At 37.5% G+C, this 24,447-nt stretch overlaps 1 protein-coding gene across 1 annotated transcript; it reads right to left on the minus strand.

Annotated features, from left to right (window-relative positions):
* Positions 1 to 1,114: 1,114 nt before the first annotated feature.
* LOC133517015 (NADH dehydrogenase [ubiquinone] 1 alpha subcomplex subunit 9, mitochondrial) lies at positions 1,115 to 19,916 on the minus strand. The gene is made up of 7 exons (XM_061850120.1): positions 19,758 to 19,916; positions 19,404 to 19,597; positions 13,264 to 13,487; positions 9,134 to 9,337; positions 7,056 to 7,217; positions 3,058 to 3,244; positions 1,115 to 1,389 (listed from the first exon to the last, which is right to left on the minus strand). The coding sequence occupies exons 1-7, from the start codon at positions 19,801 to 19,803 to the stop codon at positions 1,210 to 1,212; spliced, it is 1,197 nt and encodes a 398-aa protein (XP_061706104.1). The 5' UTR covers positions 19,804 to 19,916; the 3' UTR covers positions 1,115 to 1,209.
* Positions 19,917 to 24,447: the final 4,531 nt, after the last annotated feature.

Here is a 24,447-nt window from a genome sequence, read left to right on the forward strand (position 1 = left end):
CGAAACTACAGCATCGACGAATTTTTTAAAGCTTAAATTATGAGAATACAATTATAATTAATTATATTAGTGATTATTATATTTATTTGTAAATAATTAGCCGGGTCCACACAGAGCGAGCATACGCGCGAGGCAACTTCCTCACGCACTTTACGGCCAGTGTAGTCATGCCTCGGCGCACTCGGGCAAGGAAAACGCGCGCGCCGCCTCGGCCCAGGCACCACTACACTGGCCGTATTGTGCGTGAGGAAGTTACCTCGCGCGTATGCGCGCTCTGTGTGAACCCGGCTATTGACATGTAATTTTAAAATTATGCAATAAATGATTGTAATTAGGGTCTGCCATCTAGTGGCTAAATCTAAAAATGGAAACTTGACATATGCTTCGCGCCAATGAATAGGCGGCTTCTGTGCTGTCGTCTACAGTTCATGCACGCTCCCTATACGTAAGTAGGAAACTAAAATGAAAATGTGACATAAGTCATTTCGAAATCGATCGTCCGAGATAGTATTTGCGTTTTGTAGCAAATGTTAAACTCATACCAAATCGAATAAATTGTGTAAACATGCTCTAAGCAAGACGGAGTTAAAAAAAAAACAGTGTATGCAACGCGCCATTGTAATCCTCGTCGGAATGCACGTAGGGAAGGTTGATATTACACTAATTGATCGGGCAGCCCGCGTAGCCAACGTGCATATAGTTCACGCTCCGTGGCGAACGAAACGCAACTGTCACAGTCGCACTAATATGGAAGAGTGATAGAGAGAGATGACTACGCTACGGAGCGTTAAGTATTGTAACGTTGGCTATGCGGGCAGGTAACGTCTTTGGCGGTTAAAGGATTAAATTGCCCCCTGTCACCGGTTACCACCGGTAACAAGTCATAACAAAGGAAAAAAAAACTCGTTAGTCACCAAAGGCATTCCCGGCTCCTACCAGTGCGTGGTAACAACAGGTAGTTACAGTCATGAAAATCGTTACTGTTATTTTGACACTTAGAACGACTTATAGGTCTCGTCATTAATTAGACGTAACGACCAATTTGATTATAAATACCTGACATAACATAACTAAAGGTTATCTAGTTTATTTTACTGGCGTAATAAAACCCGAATAAAAACAAACATAATTTATTAAATGTTGAACATATAACTACAAAGAATATGACGTTTTCGACTTGATGTATTTATTTATTCTATTTGGAATTACCTAACATTGTTGTACTTTCGGGTTCTCCGGTTTAGCGAACTCTCCAATCTTGTCGTTATAGTACTGGTAGGCGCGGAAGGGCTTGAGTTCCCAGGGGGCTTGGTTTTCCATCTCGGTCAGGTTCACTCCTAGGTCCAGCAGCGTTGGGAGCCTCGGGTCGACAACGTCGGTGGTGGATTCCTGTTATTTCAGTAAATTAAACAGTCAGATTTGATGGTAAAAAGTTTATTCGTTAGCGCAATTATATTAAACGTATGAAGGTAAATCGCAATTGTTAGGTATGAAATAATTGCAGCTTTTTGCCACATACATTCGATTAAACTGAGGGCCTAGCCATGATGACAATCGTTCGCGCCGTAGCGAATGAGTCTCTATCACTCGTCCATATTAGTGCGATAGGATAGAGAGAGGCGTTGGTTCGCTACAAAAAATTGACATTTTGGCTAGGTGTTCAAATAAATAAATCTTCATCGTGCGTGTGTGCCGACTGCCGGATTTTAATCGCTATTCCTTTGCCTATTCGTGAGCACGTGACCATTTGTGAAAGGAACTCAATGATTTGCTTTGCGCTTCGTAGATCTGGACACATCACATCGTGCACGAATAAAACAAGAAATCGACAATATTAAGGTGGCGTCACTAAGGCAGCGGGTCTCAGTATTCTCAGTTCTATCCTTTTTAGGGTTCCGTAGCCAAATGGCAAAAAACGGAACCCTTATAGATTCGTCATGTCCGTCTGTCTGTCCGATTCTGTCACAGCCACTTTTTTCCGAAACTATAAGAGCTGTACTGTTCAAACTTAGTAAGTGGATGTATTCTATGAACCGCATTAAGATTTTCACACAAAAATAGAAAAAAAACAATAAATTTTGGGGGTTCCCCATACTTAGAACTGAAACTCAAAAAATCTTTTTTCATCAAACCCATACGTGTGGGGTATCTATGGATAGGTCTTCAAAAATGATATTGAGGTTTCAAATATCATTTTTTTCTAAAATGAATAGTTTGCGCGAGAGACACTTCCAAAGTGGTAAAATGTGTGTCCCCCCCCCCCCCCCCCCCGTAACTTCTAAAATAACAGAATGAAAAATCTAGAAAAAATATATGATATACATTGCCATATAAACTTCCACCGAAAATTGGTTTGAACCAGATCTAGTAAGTAGTTTTTTTTTAATACGTCATAAAATTAAAAAAAAAAATTTTTTTCATCTAACCCGTACGTGTGGGGTATCTATGAATAGGTCTTCAAAAATGATATTGAGGTTTCTAATATCATTTTTTTCTAACCTGAATAGTTTGCGCGAGAGAACCTTCCAAAGTGAAAAAAAGTGTGTCCCCCCCCCTGTAACTTCTAAAATAACAGAATTAAAAATCTAAAAAAAAAGTATGATATACATTACGATGCAAACTTCCACCGAAAATTGGTTTGAACGAGATCTAGTGAGTATTTTTTTTTAATATGTCATTAAATTAAAAAAAAAAAATTTCTTTAAACCCATACGTGTGGGGTATCTACGGATAGGTCTTCAAAAATGATATTGAGGTTTCTAATATCATTTTTTTCTAAACTGAATAGTTTGCGCGAGAGACACTTCCAAGGTGCTAAAAAGTGAGTCCAAAGTGGTAAAATGTTTAACAAGATCTAGTAAGTAGATTTTTTTTAATACGTCATAAATGGTACGGAACCCTTCATGCGCGAGTCCGACTCGCACTTGGCCGCTTTTTGTCAAACTAACTCAATTTACGTTCAAAAGATGGCGCTGAATATTGGAGGAATGCGATTTAAACGAGTGTTGTATAGAAATTTAGTGTTGTTGAGTTGTCGTTTTATTCGTCGTCACTCACCTTCTCGATGGCCTCCCAGGTAACGTTGCCGAAGGGGTAGCCGGGCGACAGCAGGTTGATGAGCGCGACCTTGATCCCCAGCACGGGGTCGAACTTCATGTCCAGGCGCCGGTAGCCCCACTTCTCATCCTTGCGCATCAGCGCGTAGAACCAGTCCACGAGGTCCGCTAGTAGGTAGCGTTTTGGTCTGAAACGTTATGTCATAATAATAATAATAATAATAAACCCCCAGGGCAGCTTGTGGCGAGCTGAATGGGAAGTGACGTCCCTTGGGTCCCATGCCCCCGAGAGTCGGTCAGGCCCCTCTCTCCGGCTTGCCTTGATTGGCCGGCTGGAGTGAACACTGAGCAGGGGCCGCAGGACTCTCACCTCTGGCTTGCCTTTACCGGCCGTCCAGAGTGGGGTGTCAGAGCTATATGCTCGCAGGGTGGAAGTGAAATATGCATAAGACGCGAGTTGGCACAGTGGCTGCTGACAGCCACTGGGTAGAAAGCGGCGCACACCTCTCCACACCCTGAGCCGCTCACGCAATGTTGTCCCCTTGTCGCTCTGTGCGAGCGGCCGTTTTCGGGGACCCATATTGTGAGTTGGCGAGTCACCACCTGTCCATTTTTTCGTGTTTTTTAACATATGATCAGGGCAGGTGCCATAGTCACCTCCATAGTCTCGGTTACCAGTCCACTAGCAACTCAACCCAATAGCCCGGTTTCTTTTTGTACCTTTTTCTTACAATAGTCCTACACTAACCGGGGCTTGTCCTTGGGTGCACTGCTATAGTGTGAACAGGGATAATCGTCGGTTGGTGTCACATTACTTTTAGAGTAAATTGTCTTATTACAAGGGGCCTCTACGTGTTGGCTTCGGCCCCACGCACGCCTTCAAAATGCCCGGGACCCCATTGGTCCCGAGAATTTGTAAGAGACATACAAATAATAATAATAATTTAAATAATAATTCAGCCTATATACGTCCCACTGCTGGGCACAGGCCTCCTCTCATGTGCAAGAGGGCTCGGGCTATAGTCCCCACACTAGCCCAATGCGGATTGGGGACTTCACATACACCTTTGAATTTCTTCGCAGATGTGTGCAGGTTTCCTCACGATGTTTTCCTTCACCGAAAAGCTAGTGGTAAATATCAAATGACATTTCGTACATAAGTTCCGAAAAACTCATTGGTACGAGCCAGGATTTGAACCCACGACCTCCGGATTGAAAGTCGGACGTCATATCCACTCGGCTACCACCGCTTCATGTCATAGTGTATTTTTTTATTTTCGCTGATCAAAATTTTTATTGGTCAACAATATGACGACTGCTTAGCCGGGTCAATTATATTCGAACAAACAAACAAATAGTTGTAAACAAAGGTGCAAAGGTTTGCACGCATGAAACGGGTGGGTTATGAGCGCAAATGACTTCGCGAACTTCGCTCATGTGTTTTGACAGTTGTTGTATGGAAGCACGATACAAAGTCCTTATGATGGCGTTAAGACCCGACATTACTAGGAAAATCACTGGACTGTTACTTGTTAATACTTGGTTTTGTTTATTTGCTTGAGGCTTTAAATGATAGGCCGCCCATGACAAACCAAGTAGTCGGTCAAAAATCAACAACAAAGTCCGAATGATGGACCACTTGTACACTCCGCGACGAAGATCGTCTTATAGAAAAGTTTACTTTTTTCTGGATGACATGGGTTTAGACGTAAAGCTTTGTTTGGAAATAATAGGCCAGATACTAAATTAATTTAAAGTATATACAACTGTACTTCTTTAATAGGGTTCTACATTTTTTATAAGTATGAATTTCCGCGTGTTAGTAAAAAAGCTGGTTTTCATGTTTTTTTTTTTTTCATTATATTAATTTTGATGGCCCACTTCATGATCCTCTTCCTGGGGATACGTATGATGCTTTCAAGTATAAAAGTTTTGCCCTTCTTCACAGGTTTTAATCAACTCATTTTATGTTAAAACATGTATTCTTTCGCTTAGCACAACGTTTGTTGTGACAGACGACAGACAACTATTCGTGCCAAAAGTATGTTTTATGGAAGGTAGAGTTATGGAACGCAATCTCCATAGGCAGAACTTATGCAAAAGTGTCCAGTGGTCAGCTATAAATAATAGTTCCAAATCTCTCCAGAGTAGCGCTAGAGTAGCTAAGAACCTAGGCGTTATTGACGGAGTGAAGTGCGCTGTCTATGATTTGTTTTTTTTTCAAGCCATTCCTTATCTCCACCTTCCGTAGTATGTTTCTGACGGGCTTTCAGTAACTGTCATTATAACTAATTTAATATTACAATTACCTAATGTTGGTACACTGCATTAACCATACTATTTTATTAATATCCAAGCAAAACTCTGCGTTGACATAGACTAGATAAAATATTTAGCCGTTACGTAAGTGTTTAGTATTTAGCCTAGAATAATACTATATGATATAAAACCCTAATTTCTAGCTCGATGTTGGAAATATATAAAGTTTACTATTACTGTTTTGTCCAATATTATTGCAGTTTACCATTTGTCAGCTATCGTGACCTATTTTTATCGTAAATATGATTTTTATGCAAAAAACGTGAACAAAATAACGGAATAGTATGGGAATTGACAGAAACACACGTAGCATTTGTGCCATATTTGGCCACATCAAGCACTGTGATCGTTCCGGCTTCCCCCACCACTCGCTTTGCACGCTTCCAATAGAAAGTAAATTACGTTCTCGATAGCGTATATGTCAGTTTTCACACTTTCAGTGAGTTATGGTCAAATACCCTATTTATACCCTACATAATAAGGGTTCTTAAAATTTTAGGGCCGAAGTTACAAAACGCGAAAACCTCGAGTTTTTTAAAAAGTCCTGAGAATTTTAGACTTAATTATATACCGTTGCACACAATATTATTTCTTAGGCAGGAACAAACATGACACACCTAATATGATAAATAAAATCGAAGGAAGTCCCTATACAAGAGTAAATCAATAATTGATTACTCAATAACAAATTATTTGTTTGTAGATCCTTGCATGGAAGCCTAACTTAAAAAAAAATACAATAAATAGGTATGTATTAAAATTTAGATTTAGTGACGGACATCCCCCATTAAAGGTGGTTCGTTTTTCATACTAATGTATTTATCCAATTATGGGCGAATGGAGCATGGTTTTACAATGAAACCACTTCCATTAATATTCAATTTGATATTTGTTTGCGGGAAATTATGTTTTTGTAATAAAAATATTTGAATAATAGCTTAACTGAGAACGATATTTTAGTTAAAATTTGTCAATGTGTGAGTGAACGGTGACAGCGTCGTACACTAAGCGTATGTTCAGTGTGTGCGTTGAAAGGCTACGTTGCGAGCTGGCCGAAAATGCGACGATGCCGCTCTTCCCTCCGCACGGCTCAAGCGCGCAACGAGGCGTTGGTGTCAATTGATAAATTTCTATATTTCTATTAAATTTCATTTTACCAAACGTCACTGTCATTTTGATTGACCGGCACTATTATTGTAAATATAATTAATTGACTGTGAAACTGTATTTGCATGCTATTTATTGCTAGACATGTATATTGTTTAGCATGTCATTTTACATGAATAAATATTTCAGGTGTAAAAAAAAAATGTATTGCTACTTAACAAGAATATACCCACCATCTTATGTATACCATGTTTATTGCAATAAAGTATTTAATTAATTAATTCAACAGTTGTACTATAGTCTGTCAAGCCATTTCCATCAGTAGAAGTTTAAAACTTGTCCGCGCGAAGGGTTATCGTCCCATAGAAAATTTGAAATTCGCACCTTTTTCTACTGACAAAGTTGTTCGACCGGCTATGTATACGATGAATATCCATAAGATGACTGCTAAGCGGTTGTCTTATGATCCAATAGACAATTACGCCGCGCTTTAAATGAAGTTGATTCAGAAATTTGGATATCACTGACAATCATTTAAATGCTGAAGTAGAAAAAAGACATGACAATGCTCACCCGACGGCCTGGTAGACTTGGCACCTGGTGTCGGGGTCGCGCGCCGCGTTGACGATGCCCTGCGCCACGTCCGACACGAACACGGGCGCCTTCACCGTCTCCAGCCCTGCGCGGTACAGCGTCAGGTACGTGCCGTGGATGCGCCAAGGGCCCCCGAAGTACCTGCGACCCACTCAGGTTAGTCCCTCTCCCTCTCCCGAGTGTGACACACTTCTGGAACTCGAATATAGCTCTTTCGTGTTACTGATGTACAATAGTTGTTTGTGCAACAAGAGAGGAAAGTTACTTTTTCTTGCGAGTGTTGAGTTTGAGAGAGAGACTCAAAAACACGAGATGTAAAATAACTTTGCTCTCGTATGACACATACAACTTTTCACCTCGGTAGTGAGAACATATAAAAGGTATTTTTTTTTTAACATCAAGTAAAGTTTTTATTCCTGTATTCATGGCCTTCACTACATTAAAAAGCTACTTTGTCTCACTCCCTGGAGTGAGGAAAGTAGGCTTGTTCGAGCTGCTGAGGTGAAAATTATAAACTGATGTTTGTATATGAAAGAAAAAGTGACCGAGGCCTTCAGTGCGTAGGTAATACTTTTATACCGTTCCCTATCTGAATGACCTCGCGCGTTCCAACTCACTTGACCCCCCTTCCTCGTTCGTCTCCTTTTCAACTTGAATTTGCACAAGCAAAGAAATTATTGCGTCCGGTCGTTCAATCAAAACTTAAATAAACACTGTCCTACCATTCAAAACTCAAAATCGTACGATCAATTCACAGAGAATAATTGCGCGCGCGTCGCGTCGAGCAACACAGGTTCCCCGTCCGACGGCCGAGCGGCGACTGCCCCCTAGTCGCCCACACAGACACCTGCGCGCCGAAGTAACGCACCAAATTGAATAGTATCGATTTCTCAAAAACTATTTATATAATTGAAAAATCGGTAGACGTAATTGAAGTGTTCATCATTATTCACTATTGGTTAAAGATTCATGTCTAAGCGTTACATAATAAGGGACCTTATACGGATTTTAACTCGAGAAAAGGGTTCACGGAAAAAATATTTAATTGTGATACGGTTTTTTTAAATATCAGTAGACCTAATTATATAACAATTATCAACATAAAATATTGTGTAGAGAATTTTATTGTTTATGATGCGAATATTAGTATATACGAATAAATAAATAAATATTATAGGGACATTCTTACACAAATTGTCTAAGTCCCACGGTAAGCCAAGAAGGCTTGTGTTGTGGGTACTCAATAGTACTCAGACAACAATATATATAATATACATATACTTATATACATAGAAAAAAATCCATGACTCAGGAACAAATATCTGTGCTCATCACACAAAGAAATGCCCTTACCGGGATTCAAACCTAGGACCATCGGCTTAATAGGCAGGGTCACTACCCACTAGACCGGTCGTTGAGACAACGTTCAAGCATGCTAAAAAAAGCGAATTTGGCCTGGTAAAAATCCATGACTCAGGAACAAATATCTGTGCTCATCACACAAAGAAATGCCCTTACCGGGATTCAAACCTAGGACCATCGGCTTAATAGGCAGGGTCACTACCCACTAGACCGGTCGTTGAGACAACGTTCAAGCATGCTAAAAAAAGCGAATTTGGCCTGGTAGCCCCTTAATAAAATAAATTTGATTTGTTTCCTACTTCACTGGTGTATTCTGATCAATTATGAATATATTTCGTATTTGTTACCCAAAGAGGCTACACAACGCGTCGAGTGCGTGAGCGTGGCCACCGTAAGCATCGCGCAGCTCGTGTGGCCTAGCTTTTATACGACAGCGGCATTTGGAAATATCGATTTTGCTTAGTCGTCAACGCCATTCGGACTAATTGCGGTGCGCGAGAATTCTTCGAAATTTATTCAAAATAGACATTTATATCTATAAAAACGTTTTTGAAATTGATGTCGATTATTTGCGTATAGCCTCAGTTTTAATTTACTAATTTAATATCTGTCGCAGTCGCCGAAATTAAGACGTAACTATTTGATTGATAAAAATAGGGCACATTGCATTATTTTTAAAGAAAAAACAATCGTACCTAATGAACCTGTCCTCGGAGCCGTAGATGTCAGAGGCGCGGATGATGGTGGCGGTGGGGAACTCCTCGCGCACCGCACACTCGCCCAGGAACTTGCTGACCTTGTACATGGACGGCTTGCGCAGCACCAGCGGCTTCGGGTGCTCCTCAGCGTTCAAGTAGTTCAGGTGGATGAAACGCTCCACTCCCATCTCTCGGGAGATTCTAGAATGTAGGAATGACGAGCTTAAAGTGTATGGCGCTGCAATCGTTTAAAAAAATCATGTATTTAGACTTTAGATAACCAAAGAAACAAACCATACACTACAGACTGGTTCCAAAAAAAAATGTTTCTTTTTAAAAATAAATGTTTCTTTTTAAAAATAAAATAATGTTTCCTTTCATAGGTAGGTAGGTATAAATACCTATTAGGGGTCAGTACGTGCCGCCTTTGCGTTTGGAATTAGCGTCATGCATGTTTGTTTTGAAATCATTATTTATATTGGTTGAATAGCGGAAATAACAAAAATACCTACTAATGGTGCGAGTCGCACGCACGCAAATGAGATTCTCGAGTCTGCGGATCTATGTTAAATAAATAAAACATAGATCCGCAGACTCGAGAATCTCATCGGTCAATTCGATTTCTTATTGATCACGTTACAAAAAAACTAAGCGCCCTTAAATCTTTAGGCCGCCCGACTGATTCATGGGATGCCGTAATCGTCTACTTAGTCGCAAGTAAACTAGATCCTACTACGTCAAGAAAGTGGGAAGAATATAATGCTGACTTAACAGACTTTCCTGCATTATCCGAGTTCTTGAAATTCTTGCGCAGTCGGGCCGGTGTACTTGAAACAATGGTAGCTTGCAGGAGCGATAAACCAGCCGAAAATAAATACCTACAGCCTAAGGCTACTAAGGCGTTTGTCGCTGCTGCAACTGCATCCCGCAAACAACAAACACACTCTAGTCTAGTAAGGCGCCGCCGCCAAAGTCCGAGATCCTATGTGTGCCACGGCGCGCATAGGATCTCGGAGTGTGTCAAGTACGAAGAACTAGGTCACTTGAGTAAAATTGATAAACCTGATTTCGGTTATTACGCCCCCCACCACGCAATTATTCGTGACAGTGAAACTACAAAATTGCGGGTAGTTTTTGACTGTAGTGCTAAATCTAGCTCACAAAAGTCACTTAATGTCATTCAATATATAGGACCCGTTATACAGGATGAATTATTTGACATGTGGCAAAGAAGAAGAAGGAAATGCATTTGTACATGACATAAGGTGAGAGTCAGAATGGCGGGTGTACCTAAATAAAATCAAATGAAAAGCATACCATATTTTTGTACCTAATTTGTACTATTTAGTACCTCGTTTAAAAAAAATTTTTACCTCACGGTACTTAAAGTTATCACCAAAAAACAGGTCACCCGCCATCCTGACAGTCAGAATGGCGGGTGTACTTTATTACGCTATGTTCCCGTGGTTATTGATAAATTCTATAAAAGCCAAATTTTTGTACCCGTTTGGTACCTTCATATTCAATTATAATACGAGTCATTTTATTTTTGGTTTCCAAGTTTTACTCATTTTATATTTTGCTTGCTATTACAATTTTGCAGGCGTTATAATTTTTCAAATTATCGATTTCATTTTTAAGAAAAAACGCTAAGGTACAATTATTTTTATTACGCCAGGTTTTCATTTAATTTTATTTAGGTACACCCGCCATTCTGACTCTCACGACATAAGGATAACAATCATCCGAATAAAAAATATTTGGTTTAAATTCAAACTTCATGCATGAGGCTAATTGCCGGGCGGCGCAGCTCGGTCGATGGAGGCGTGCCTTGTCCGAGGCAATGCGGCCGAGGCACATTTACACAGACCAAGCTGCTTTACGCGGCAATTTCCTTGCGAGGCGGCACGTTCTGTGTGGACCCGCCATTTTAATGTGGAGTCTTAAAACGCTGACACATAATCACACTGTGGAATTTCGCCTCATTTGCGGACACCTGTACTTTATGCCTTCACCTATAGATCCAGCGAATACTTAAAACTTCTAAGAAGAAACCATATTTTTTTATGTCTAGTTTTGGAGTTATTTCAAAACTCGAGAAAACTCCATAGAAACATCGAAATGCATCATTTGTTTCTAATTTATGGGGATCATAAAAGGACTGTGAAATCTACTAATAAGTCGATAAAAAAATAAAAACAATCATAAATAGAAGGAAAAGTTACGTTTTTTTACAAAAAATAATAATATTTTTTTAGTGGTAACTCCCATTGAATCCGCATTTTTTTTTAACAAAAATAGTTTTATGCTATAATCAGCTATATTACCTATAAAAAAAATCAAGTGTGCATGATGCGGGTGCGGGACTTCTGAGATATAGAATTTTTATTTTCGAGGTTAGGGCTGTCACCTACTTTACTATAGAAATTCTTGGATAACTTTGACTGCTAAATTACTAATCCAAGCTGAAATTTATGCCAAAATGTCTTTAGCAGTAGCTGTTGTACATTCAAATTCTGGTACATCCAACGACGGCAACACAGCCCGCACTGCACTATTGGACTTACATCAAAAAACATTTGGGAACATTCTCGGCGTGGAAGAATGACTTGTAGATGATTTATATATTATATTAGTAGCGTTGTCAAGTAGTTTCGAGGTCGATCCTGAAGTTTCACGAATTTTGTGCGAATTTAGCTGAAAAATACGTAGAAAAGTACGCGTGGTGTTACATGTCCGTTACGCTAACTGCAGATTTAGACTTAAAACTTGACGTTTGTATTTAATAATTTAATATTGAACGTTTGCATTTGATAATATTTTAGTAAATGACATCTATGTAACGTATTTTACTTTGACATGCATGAACTGTGTCAATACAAATAATTTTCACATGCTCTAAAGCCGAGCATATCAAGGGTCAATAATGTATACTTAATGATATCTAATGTACTCGTACCATATGTTCTTGTGAATAAACTTTCATTTCATTTCGCTTCACAAAATACTACTCACTACTACAGCCGCTAGCTCATGGTAGTCAAATAACAAAATCTAGTCCGTTGCCTCTTGATATGAAGCAAGCTTCAGAATCCCGTAGCAAATTCTGGCGTAATGATAGGAAACACCATACGCGAAAATATAACCGCAAAACAACTGTGCTTGCCCTACTTCACCGCGCCTTAGAATCGTCAGATCCATTCTTGTCTATGATGACAATCAGCAGTAGCCAAAAACAAAACGAGCAAACACACAGCGACTAAACAGTTATTCCTGAAAAACTTCTCTAGCTTTTGAAACCATCAACTGAAAATATTTTATATCACGGGGGCTTAGCAGAAATCAAAGATGATGAAAATATTATTTTAGCATCTGAAGAAATTTTAATATCTTGATCACCCTGCATGATCCTTATAGTCAGTATCCAGCCGAATTTACCGTCGGAACACAAAAACAATTTTAATTTCTCCATAAAAATTGCCTCTGTCAGCTTATCATTTAGTATGGAGGTTATTTTTTTACTTTCCGGCGGAAAATTCCACTTGATACTTTCATATATATTACATAATATAATACGGCCTACAAGTCTTCGTTACGGTGCTACTTATCAGCCTGTATAAAAAAAGTCATTGAATAAAATTAATAGTTGAAATCTGACAACCCTATATGGAAACTTTAGAAATGCCATAGTTTTTAAGTCCTACTGTTTACTTATTTGCTTTTTATTGTATGTTATTAGTAACTACAATAAGCATGCTCGGAATCAAAATCAAAATGCGGAATCGACAGGAATATGGAGAAAACAGCAATTTTGTGAAAATATTAAAATAAACGATTTCTCGGTGAATATCGTAGGTACAATGTCTAAACTTTGTAGATAGGTATTATTATTTAAAACATATATATATATATATTGATTTGAAATTTACAAATAAAAAACGTTTTTTGTGACGTCAGCTTAACTTCAGAACCAAAAATAATAAAATCATAGTTCCTTTACAGAAGATTTAGTTTTTCACTGGATCTATAGGTTGAAGGCATAACGTACAGGTGTCCGCAAATGAGGCGAAATTCCACAGTGTGATAATGGTGTAAAAAACCATTTCAATAAAAAGTTTTAAACCGACCTTGCCAGACGTCGTGCTCCATCTACGTGCACATCCTTAAATTTGAAGTTTTTAGTTTCATAGTCCCGGCCCACTAAGTTGATGACCACATTCGAATGTCTCACTGCCTTAGCAATGGACTCCTCGTCGCGAAGGTCGTAGGGGGTGAATAGCACTTGTCCCAAGTCACCAGCAACTTTTAGACGTTGAGCATCATAGAAGTCGCTGCGGTAGGGTAGAATCATCTGAAATTTTAAAAATGAAGAATTAGGGAGTGACCTACTGAAGGCATCGTTTGATTACAGTTTTGGCCCAAAATCGCTGGGGGCAATTTTTCCTCGGCTATCCTGCAAGCCATTGTTTATTAATAATGCAAGGCTCTTAGTGGGAGTTCAATGAATAGTACGCACCAAAAAGCCAATACATATTAATTTCGCAATGTTCCTTCTGGAGTAGGTCCATGAAACTTTTGTATAATGTAGAATATAAACTGGTTCATTTTTGAAAAAAAAATGGTGTGTGTACCATGAGTGTAACTTGATATACAGGGTGATTCTTTTTTTATTTTTGTTTTTTTTTACAAGAATTTAAATGGTTAGGGGGGTAATATTTTTTTAGCACATAGCTTTTAGTCTTATTAATATTTGTACAAAATTTGAAATTCGTTACTTTCATAGTTTAGGAAAAAATAATTAAAACTTTTTTGGGGTTAATCGGGTGTTTTTCACCCCCAGGGGGTAACAGAGGGATGAAACTTTGTGCAGAGTATAACCTCCCCAAAAGGCATCGTTTGATTACAGTTTCGGCCCAAAATCGCTGGGGGCAATTTTTCCTAGGCTATCCTGCTACATCCTTTGGTATATGGGGGTTTTTGGGGGTATACAATCTATCTAGATCTATAGTCTTATGTTTGGGAAAACGCGTGTTTTCGAGTTTTCATGCGTTTTTCTTTCGACGCAGAATATGGTCGCTAATTTTGTGTTGCCGGTCACTGTCCGTCTGGTCCAGCGGGTTAAGACGCGGACTGCTAAACGAGTGTTACGGGTTCGAATCTCGCCCGGTGACTAACTTTTGTTTTTTTTTATATGTTCAAGTTTATATATAATTTTTTAATTTTTATTGTTTTAGACAAGTTTAATTTAGTAAAAAAATGTAGTTTATCACCTATAGACCACCATATTACAATAAATAGTTATAACCGAGCAAAGCTCGGTCGCCCAGGTACTGAATATTATCAGCAAAACTAGAACTTAATAGACATCATATTAACTGAGTACTAAGTGAAAGGATGAAGAATCACAAACTAGAGTAAAGTGGCCCAATGCTGCTCTAAATTAAAGTCTATCTTTAGGTATTTAAAAGAATGTAAATTAATTTAACTCGATGTGCTAAAAATAATTAAAATAACAGAAGTTTAATACGATATTCTAACTTACTTAACGTAACAACGAAGCTGCTGTAATTGTGCTATTTTGATAATAGGAATATATAGGGATGATTTGATTAATCAACAGTAATTTAATTTTGTAATATTTGCTATTACTTCGCCCTAGTAAAGAACCGAAAACGAGATCGAATATTTAGCCATTTGAGGGTAGATGAAGACATTACAAGATTAAATGAAATAGGTTAAAGCTAGAACGATGAAGAACAGTTCCAGGCACTTTTCTATTTGGTTTGTTAACTGATAAATGTTTCAAGTACCCGAAATGTAAAAACACATTGTTTACATTTATTTAACTTTAGGTAGTTAAATAAATGTATATACATACTATAAAATATACAATGAGAGTACTTATACAGAGTGGACCAATGCATTAAAAAAATGAAATAATAGACGCGTTTTACCTACCAATAAAACGCATATTAATTTACTTACCTTATTCGAAGCTTATTAATTGAGAGAGGCACGTCGTTACCCGCCATTGTATTTCTATCTCTTTTCTACGTATGGCTATATTTCGCTCTTTTCCCCCACCATTAGTGGACCACCACTAGGGCTTGCAATTAGATTATTCGAATTTGTCAAATATTCGACCTGTTTTGATATTCCAATATTCGGCCGTTTATTTTTCGAATATTTTTTATTACTCGAAAAATCTATTTCATCCGCTATAGTTACAGTTTCTCTGTGTTTTGTCGGGTATTTTTTACAGTGAATGAGGAACGGTAGGTATCCAAATACGAAGGAAATAATATTTTTATTGTTTTCCTCTCGAGAGGAAAACAATAATTTCCTTAAATATTAACTCGATTTCAAAGAAAACAAAATCAAAAATTATCAGGATTTCTCCGGTTTGATCAGACAAAGTCCGCCGAGGTCTACTCCTTCCAGCTCCGCCTTCTACTTCCACCTTATACACTCTCTTTATTAGCCTTCTTTCACTTGCCGAAACCACCTCAAGTACCTCAACATACCTTTTTAAATGATTGTCACTACATGTTCGTTCAGTTCACACGTTTCCTTTATCACCTCTTTATCACACTGTTCCTCATTCTATCTTGTAATTTCACACCACACACACTTCTCTAAACTCTCATTTCCACTGCAACTTGGCTCTGATGCCTCTTCTGCCAACCTACCCAACTTTCGCTACTATTGGCTTGGCTAATACCCCTCTATGCACAGCCAACAGTCCTTTTTGTGACACCTTCTGGCTGCTCATAAAAGCGTTAAGTGCCCCATTCACACGATTTCCAGCATTTACTCTCCTTTCAATGTCTTTATCATGCTAACCGTCCCTTGTGAACAAGGTTCCCAGATACACAAACTCTTTCACTTGTTCCACTCTTTCTTGACCAATCAAAATTTCACAGTTTGTCAAAATTTTCTCCCTTCCCAAATACCATTGCTTTCATCGTGCTTACATTTATTTTCATTCCTTTCCTTTCAAAAGACCCATGCATTCTAGTTACCATCTACTGCAACTCTTCACCCGATGACGCTTGCAATACCAGGACATCTTAAAAAGACATTTATCGAGTACCCCACTCATTTTCAGCCCACATTCATCATTTCTAAAATGATGCAATGCGAAGTACTGTCCATGAGTAGAAGTAGAAGTCCAAGGAACAGCCACGCTGCCTAACACTCTTTTCGATGCTAAGCCACTGAACTGTCCGTTTACTCTCACACAACCACTGGAATAGAGGGGTTCAAAATACAATGGAATCAGAAAATAATCTACAATACAAGACAACAATAAGAATCGAACGGCAAAAACCGTTTAAATAATTATAATTTTTCAACAAATTTGAAGGGTAGATTCGAAACTCTTTGCGCAATGGAGTAGAAACAAAGTAATAGCTACTCGAAGATTATTTACGTGAATAAGTTGTCACAAATAGGTAACATTTTATTAGATACTTGCAGCTAATGAGCACGTAACTATAAACTTAGATATTATGCTTGTACTTGGAGCTATAATTTTAAATAACAAATTTAACCAAAGTCGTACTTTTTGTTAGCACGACCTATCGCGGCGGGAAACGAGACGCCAATGACGAGCCATTCTGGGATTTTATTTAAGTAAAACTCATTCCCACTGCCAGGTGGTGGTCCACTAATGGTGGGGGAAAAGAGCGAAATATAGCCATACGTTGAAAAGAGATAGCAATACAATGGCGGGAAACGACGTGCCTCTCTCAATTAATAAGCTTCGAATAACGGTCAAGTCAAATTAATACAATTTTGTGTTTTTAATCAAAAAGTATATTTGTAAGGCTAGTTTTTGTAAGGCTGTAGCCGATCAAGCCGTAAACTGCGTCGTAAAGTTCTTCTGGACAACCCCAAAGCCGTAACTAGTTTACGCATTGAGTTCCCTGCACCCCCGCTCTTAGCCTCTCACCCGTTCGATGTTTTCATTGTTTCACCATGCACGTCCTTGATGTCGAGATTTTATTTTCCATACAGTAGCCTCAAATCACCATCCATTGTTTGATTAAGGCGCTACACGCCGTTTTTGACGAAAGACTGTTACTTTCTAGAGGCTATTTCTCCTAAATGGGTCAACAAAATATCATGGAAAAAATATATATGAATGTCCATTTTATGTACAACAATCGCAACATTTGACTTTTTTCTTAAAATCTATAGTTTCATCGTAAAAAAAAATAATACGGCAGTCCATTTTGCGGCTAACTTTGCTTATCTTCTAAATATATAAAAGAAGAAACTGACTGACTCACAGACATATCAACGCACAGCCTAAACCGCTGGTTCTAGAGATTCCAAATTTGGCACGCAGGTTCTTTAGAAGGTCTAGGGGTGAAATGGGCATGAAAAATGTTGAAAGTATTTTTGCCTAGTTGCAATTCAATTGGTCCAGTAGTTTTGGAGCAAATCAGTGGTAACAGATGGATTGACAGACAGCCACACGTGATCCTATAAGGGTTCTTTTGTATTCGGTTGTGGCGATTTTTTTTTAATGTATGTATGCTGATTACTCCGACACCTGTGGTCCGATTTGAGTGATTCTTTTTTGTTTGAAAGGAGTTGCCTCTAAGGTTGCAAATAAATAAATTGAAATTGAACTCAAGCATTTCCTCTCGTAAACTACCAATTTGATGTAGTGCAACTGTAGCCTTACCACTAGTTTGACTCTACATATTAACTGACGTGTTCGTAACTTACTTTCTATACATCTCGCTCGCCGGATCCCTTTGTTTGACATAATTATTGAAAGTCATAATGTAATAATAGTCATATTATCATTAGTCATAACTCTGAAACCGTTAACTTTTCAGGAATTTCCTTAGATTATCCTATAGATTGGTTAGGTTAGGTTAGGTTTGTTTTATGGCAATCCTGAAAAGTTACGCGTTTCTGAGAAAAACCAAATTATGACTAACGAAAATGCGGACAAACAATACATTATGACTTAAAACTTTATGGGAAACAATAGAGACCCCTCGCTCGCACTAATAGGATGCCAGTACGAGCGAGATGCATAGAAAATAAGTTACGCTATAGCAAAGATGTCAGTGTCAAACTATTGGTAAATCTACTGACCACGGGCGATATGTGGAACTTAATACTTCTAATAATAGTGATTTATATAAGTTTTTTTTTGGAATAACTTTTGTTATTGTTTAAGTTGTATATGATAGCTCCTCTACACTATGGCCCAGCGTAGGCCAGTCCAAGGGACGCATTTATGCGTAAGAGGGAGCAAATGATATTGCTATCTCATTCCACTGCATAGCTGCGTCCTTTAGACTGGCGTACGATGGGCCATCTTGTAGAGGAGCCCTGATAATATAAATAAATGTAATGGGTGTATTATGACTTTTGATGTAGGCAGTGTTGGAAATAAGAGGGGAGGGGTAGGTGTGAGATGTATGTGAGGTAGACGGTGGTGGTGAAGGTAGACGGGGGTCTGAAGCTGGGGTTTGAGGGGTTTGGGCTTGACGAGTCAGGCTTTGAGAGGTTAAGGGGTCAAGGGGGTGGTGAATTGATGGGTCGGAGACTAAGGGGTTGGGAGTTGAGGAATCGTGAGGTAGGAGTTGAGTGGTCGGGGGTTGGAAGTTGAGGAAGTGGGGGTTAGGATTAGGATTTAAAGGGTCTGGGGTTGAGGGGTCGGGGAATAGCGGTTGAAGGTTTGGTGTTGGTGGTTCAGGGTCAAGGGTTTCAGTGATCAGGGGTTGATGTACTGTGAGGTTGAGTGCTCACAAGGTTGAGGGATTGGGCCAAGTGGCAGGGCGGAGGATAGATTTAGAGTAGTGGCAGGAATGATTTCCCAGACACACTCAAGGAAAATCCTGATTATTTATTAAAGTTAACGAATTTAGTGTTAAACATAATTATGTTTTTCATTGATGCATCACATGTTACTCGTAAGCTCTTAACAATGCCTTATAAAAAAATGGAAAAATAAAATCTTTATACAAAGAAAGTAATCCGACTTCAAATTTTATCCTTTTTGAAGTATATGCATTACCAACTGATACATTTGATGTTGGTGTTTGAATACTGCTCAATGGTTAACAGTGTTCATAAATAACTTTTCAACATTTGAGTACAATTTAAGAGTCATTCCTCTGAATAGGGCAACCCACTGTTGCCACAATAACCCTAATACTATATTATAATTGAAATGGTAGTTAACTAAGCTTTTGATGTTTTAAATGACTTGTGATTCCATAGGTAGTTTTTAGAGTACCTGTGTGCCGATTTTTCCTAATTTATTGACGACATAGCGGCCCACAAATCCCGTGGCACCGAAGACAGTGGCGACGATGCCATTAAAGCTGCTGCGGCCGCCCGTGCCGCGCTTGTAAGCCGCTAGGTTAGGCCTCCCGTCTGTGCTGTATGCTGATGACTTGATGTAAACAACACTTAGGGACCCATTTTTGGCTGAAAATTTTAAATTTTACATTGAAAGTTTGTAAATAAGGCTAGCAGATATTACTTGTTTGTTGTATGTTTCAATTGATTACATCCATAAAAAAGCTGGAATTATGTAAGAGTTAAGCAGCTTGTTTTGATGGTTTTTAATTATATAAAATAAACTTACGTATGAGCTTATTTGCAAAGTGGCCTCTCAAAGCTACAGAAGCCATTATTAGGCCCCAATTTGTTTATTAATTACTAATTTCGTCAATTTTCATTAAAAGCAGCCCCTCTCTTCAAATGACAACCACAATGACAGCAGCTGTTGAGTTGATGTAAAATTGTTCCAGGTTAATTTTTAATCGTCAGTGTGTGTAAAGTTTTAAGTGTCCATGGATAAACGGCTTCTTGGTATTGTGATTCATACGCGATTAAATTATATTATATACTAGACGAAAACCCGGCTTTGCTCGGGTAAAATAATAACTCTGGCACACTCAGTTAGTCAGTAGAAAAATGCGGCTATATAATTTTTAAGAAAAAAAAAAACCGACTTCAATGAGGGAGACCGATAAAAGAACGATTATTGTTGATTTTAGATTTCGTACAATGAAATTAAAAAGACAGCGTCCTACGCCTAATTATGTAGAAAAGGAGGTAACATGTTTTTTTTTGCCACTGCACTTGCACTGCACCCACCCTGACACATTTCAGATTTGCCCTACTTATAGTTAACTGGTAAGATACCCGCAATAGGGTATTCGACTGTATTTATGATAAATTATTTCACACCATGCATGAAATAAAGCACCAGATAATTATTAAAAATATTAAATAGGATAGAAATATAAAAATGTGCCTTGAAAACCTAACTGCTTGGCAAAGAGAACAAATTGCCAAACGTGAACTATGCATCATTGAAGAGTTCCATTCTGATCATAATCAGCAGTTCCACTTCATCAAATGTCACTTTTTTAAATGTAAATGCTTGATTTGTTAAATAAAATACAAAAATCACTATATGTATGCCTTTCATATTTGAAGAGTTCACTCGATTCCTCATGGACCCTATCGTCAGAACTCGAACTTGACAAAAATTTGTTTTGAAAATTTAATTTACTTAACAAACACAGCGAACAGGAGAAATCGCCAAACGTGTACTATGCGTCGATGAAGAGTTCCATTCTGAACATCATCAGCAGTTCCACTTCATCAAATGTCACTTTTTAAAATGTAAATGCGAACTTGACAAAAATTTGTTTTGAAAATTTAATTTACTTAACAAACACAGCGAACAGGAGAAATCGCCAAACGTGTACTATGCGTCGTTGAAGAGTTCCATTCTGATCATTATCAGCAGTTCCACTTCATTAAATGTCGTTTTTTTAAATGTAAATGCTCGATTTGTTACAGAAAATACAAAAATCACTATATGTATGCCTTTCACATTTGAAGAGTGCCCTGGATTCCTCATGGATCCTATCATCAGAACTGAGTTTGGACAAAAACGGGACCAATCTGTATATATATAAATTCAAACAAAAAAATAATTTTCAAAATCGGTTCAGAAATGACGGAGTTATGGAGTAACAAACATTTAAAAAAAATATATACAACCAAGTGAAGAGCATACATGTAGTGGTTTTGTATTTTATTATTATCTTATACCTTTAAACGAGCAATTCTTGTATACATATATATATATATTTCCGGGATCTCGGAAACGGCTCTAACGATTTTGCTGAAATTTGGTATATGGGGGTTTTTGGGGGTAAACAATCGATCTAGATTAGTCTTATGTTTGGGAAAACGCGTGTTTTCGAGTTTTCATGCGTTTTTCTTTCGACGCAAAATATGTTTGCTAATAACTATTAACTTTGCTATAACTAATTTCGTGTTAAGACGCGGACGGCAAGAAACAACCAGTGTTACGGGTTCGAATCCCGCCCGGTGAATAACTTTTGTTTTTTTTTATATCTTCAAGTTTATATACGACCGATTTGGCCTAGTGGGTAGTGACCCTGCTTACGAAGCTGATGGTCCCGGGTTCAAATCCTGGTAAGGGCACTTATTCGTGTGATGAGCATGGATATTTGTTCCTGAGTCATGGGTGTTTTCTATGTATTTAAGTATTTATAAATATTTATATATTATATATATCGTTGTCTAAGTACCCTCAACACAAGCCTTATTGAGCTTACTGTGGGACTTAGTCAATTTGTGTAATAATGTCCTATAATATTTATTTATTTATTTATTTTATTTATTTATATATATTTTTTTAATTTTTATTGTTTTTAGACAAGTTTAAAAAAATGTAGTTAATGTTTGAGATAACAATATATACTCCTCAAAAGAAAATAAGGGCCACTGAGTTTTTTGGTTGTAACTTAAAACATATTTATTTTATGTGATATATTTTTTTACAATAAAAAATGGCATTCTTTTTTTTTACAATTTAAGTGTATTTCTGTAACCATTAACGAATAAAAAAAAAGAAATTAAAGTTATATGAAAATTTACTTCTCTATTAAAAAAACTTAAAACTTAGAAATCACTGAAAATTAAACAAAATGACTTTAAATCACTAAGTTTTTTTTTATATGAGTTCTTTATTTAACATAATTTAGTACAATGTAATTACTTAATCTAGTGTACATTTCCATCCTAGACAGTAATAACAGTAAATTAATACAGATTAGTGAGCTATAGGCGCTCATTATAAACTTTTTAACAACTTAGTGTTTATAACATTGTCATGGGTAAAATCATACTTACACTAAAGCTTAGAACAGCAGCATAACTATTATTACGTTCGCTCAGATATAGCTTACGTTTGTTGCATACATAAGTATCACTAAGTAACACTTTTGTTAGTAAGTAGTATGTTTGAGTTCTGACGATGGGGTCCATGAGGCATCGAGGGAACTCCTCAAATGTTAAAGGCATATATATAGTGATCTTAGTCTTTTCATCATCAAATCAAGCATTTATATTTGTAGAAGTGACATTTGATGAAGCGGTACTGCTGATAATGAACAGTACCCCTAGTGTAACTTTGATCGACATCATAACGTGACGAACGCGTTTGCGTTAAGTCTCAATTTGTATAGGATTTTGAGTTTCCAAAACGTCCCGCTTGGCACGCTCTTTCGAAATCCAATACAAAATGAGACTTAACGCAAACGCGTTCGTCACGTTATGATGTCGATCACAGTTACACTAGGGGTACTGAATGGAACTCTTCAAAGCCGCATAGTTCAAGTTTGGCAATTTGTTCTCTTCGCATGTTTGTGAAGCAGTTAGGTTTTCAAGGTAAGTACATTTTTGTCAAGCTTGAGTTTTGATGATGGATTCCATGAGGAATTAAAGGTACTTAGCAACTCTTTTAAGCAAACCTATAGCCAATATATATAATATTATTTCAAGCATGGTGTGAAATAATTTATTTTAAATATAGTCGAATACTTTATTGCGGGTATTTTACCAGTGTTTTTAATTTCATCGTATGAAATCCAAAATCAACAATAATCTTTCTTTCACCAGTCTTCCTCATTGAAGTCAGTTTTTTTTCTTAAAAATTATTTTATATTTCAAATTTTGTAAACGATGTGCTGATGTTTTGTGAAACGGAAAAATATTCTTTCTCGGGCCGGAAATCGGGTCTGATATGGGGCCTGATCAATTGTAGATGTAATTGGCGCTTGACTCTCTATTAAGCAAAATGTGAAATGAAAATACCATGAAGGTTTACATAAAGTGGAGAGTGCAATGACTTTTTTTGCCATACTAAATTGAATCTTATCACAGAGCCATAAAGCTCTTCGTAGCAGACTAGAGCAAACGGTCCATTTGAGATGGCAAAACCAGAGCCCTGTGCCTCACTCGCACATGTTGCCAATGGTAAAAAGATACCATTGTGGTAGTAATTATATCAATTTACTCAGTAGTAATAGTACAAGAAGGTAATTAATTTCAGTAAATTAATTACCTTCTTGTACTATTTTAGTGCTATATTCAAATTACGGTTCGGATATCTTTTAAGTCATTTGTAAATAATTATGACGTAATATTATTAAATAATTAAAACAAGCATGCGCGCGACAACTCTGTTAAAATTGTAAACCTCAAGGTTTTGTAACACTGGAACTATTGGGATTCTAATTTCCCTATTTGAATTTGACTCTTGTTTAATGCTTGCTCCGATTTTACTCTGACTTGCTTTGAGCTTTAAAATTAATAGAGAAATAATAAGATCATATCAATCCTTTTTTCTGTTTAGATTTTTTTGACAGTTAACAACAGTTGCTAGGTAACAACATTATGAATAAAGATAGGTCTTGACATACGAGGTGTATGCAACCTTCTTAATGTTGTATTCATGCCTTTAAATTGTACCAATTTTATAGTGACATCTGGTGATGTAATTTGCCGCATCTTTACTAATGTTAACTACATTTCTAAGTGTCGCCCCCCTAACGAACACCCTTCGTGCCTATTTTTTTTTATTTGCCTTGTTTTCCTACTGACGGAAGTGGCTTGACAGACTATAAAACCTTTTTCGAACTTTATTACTCTAACTACTTATTTAAGTTCCTACTGTACCTCATGTGTGTGAAGAACAAATACTTTAGCATGTCAGTTAAACGTAAGGTATTTAACATCTACATACTTCCATGTCTAACGTATGGATGTGAGATATGGGCTCTTATAGAAGCATACAGAGCGAAATTTACGTCATGTCAGCATGGAATGGAGATGATCGTTTTAGGACTTAGAAGAAGGGACAGAGTAAGAAATATTGACAAAAGAGAAAATACCTAATTTACAGATATTTTACATAGAATAAACCAATTAAAATGGAAACTAACGGG

This window comes from Cydia pomonella, chromosome 4 (assembly GCF_033807575.1).
Source record: "Cydia pomonella isolate Wapato2018A chromosome 4, ilCydPomo1, whole genome shotgun sequence".
In the NCBI taxonomy this organism is placed as follows: Eukaryota; Metazoa; Arthropoda; class Insecta; order Lepidoptera; family Tortricidae; genus Cydia; species Cydia pomonella.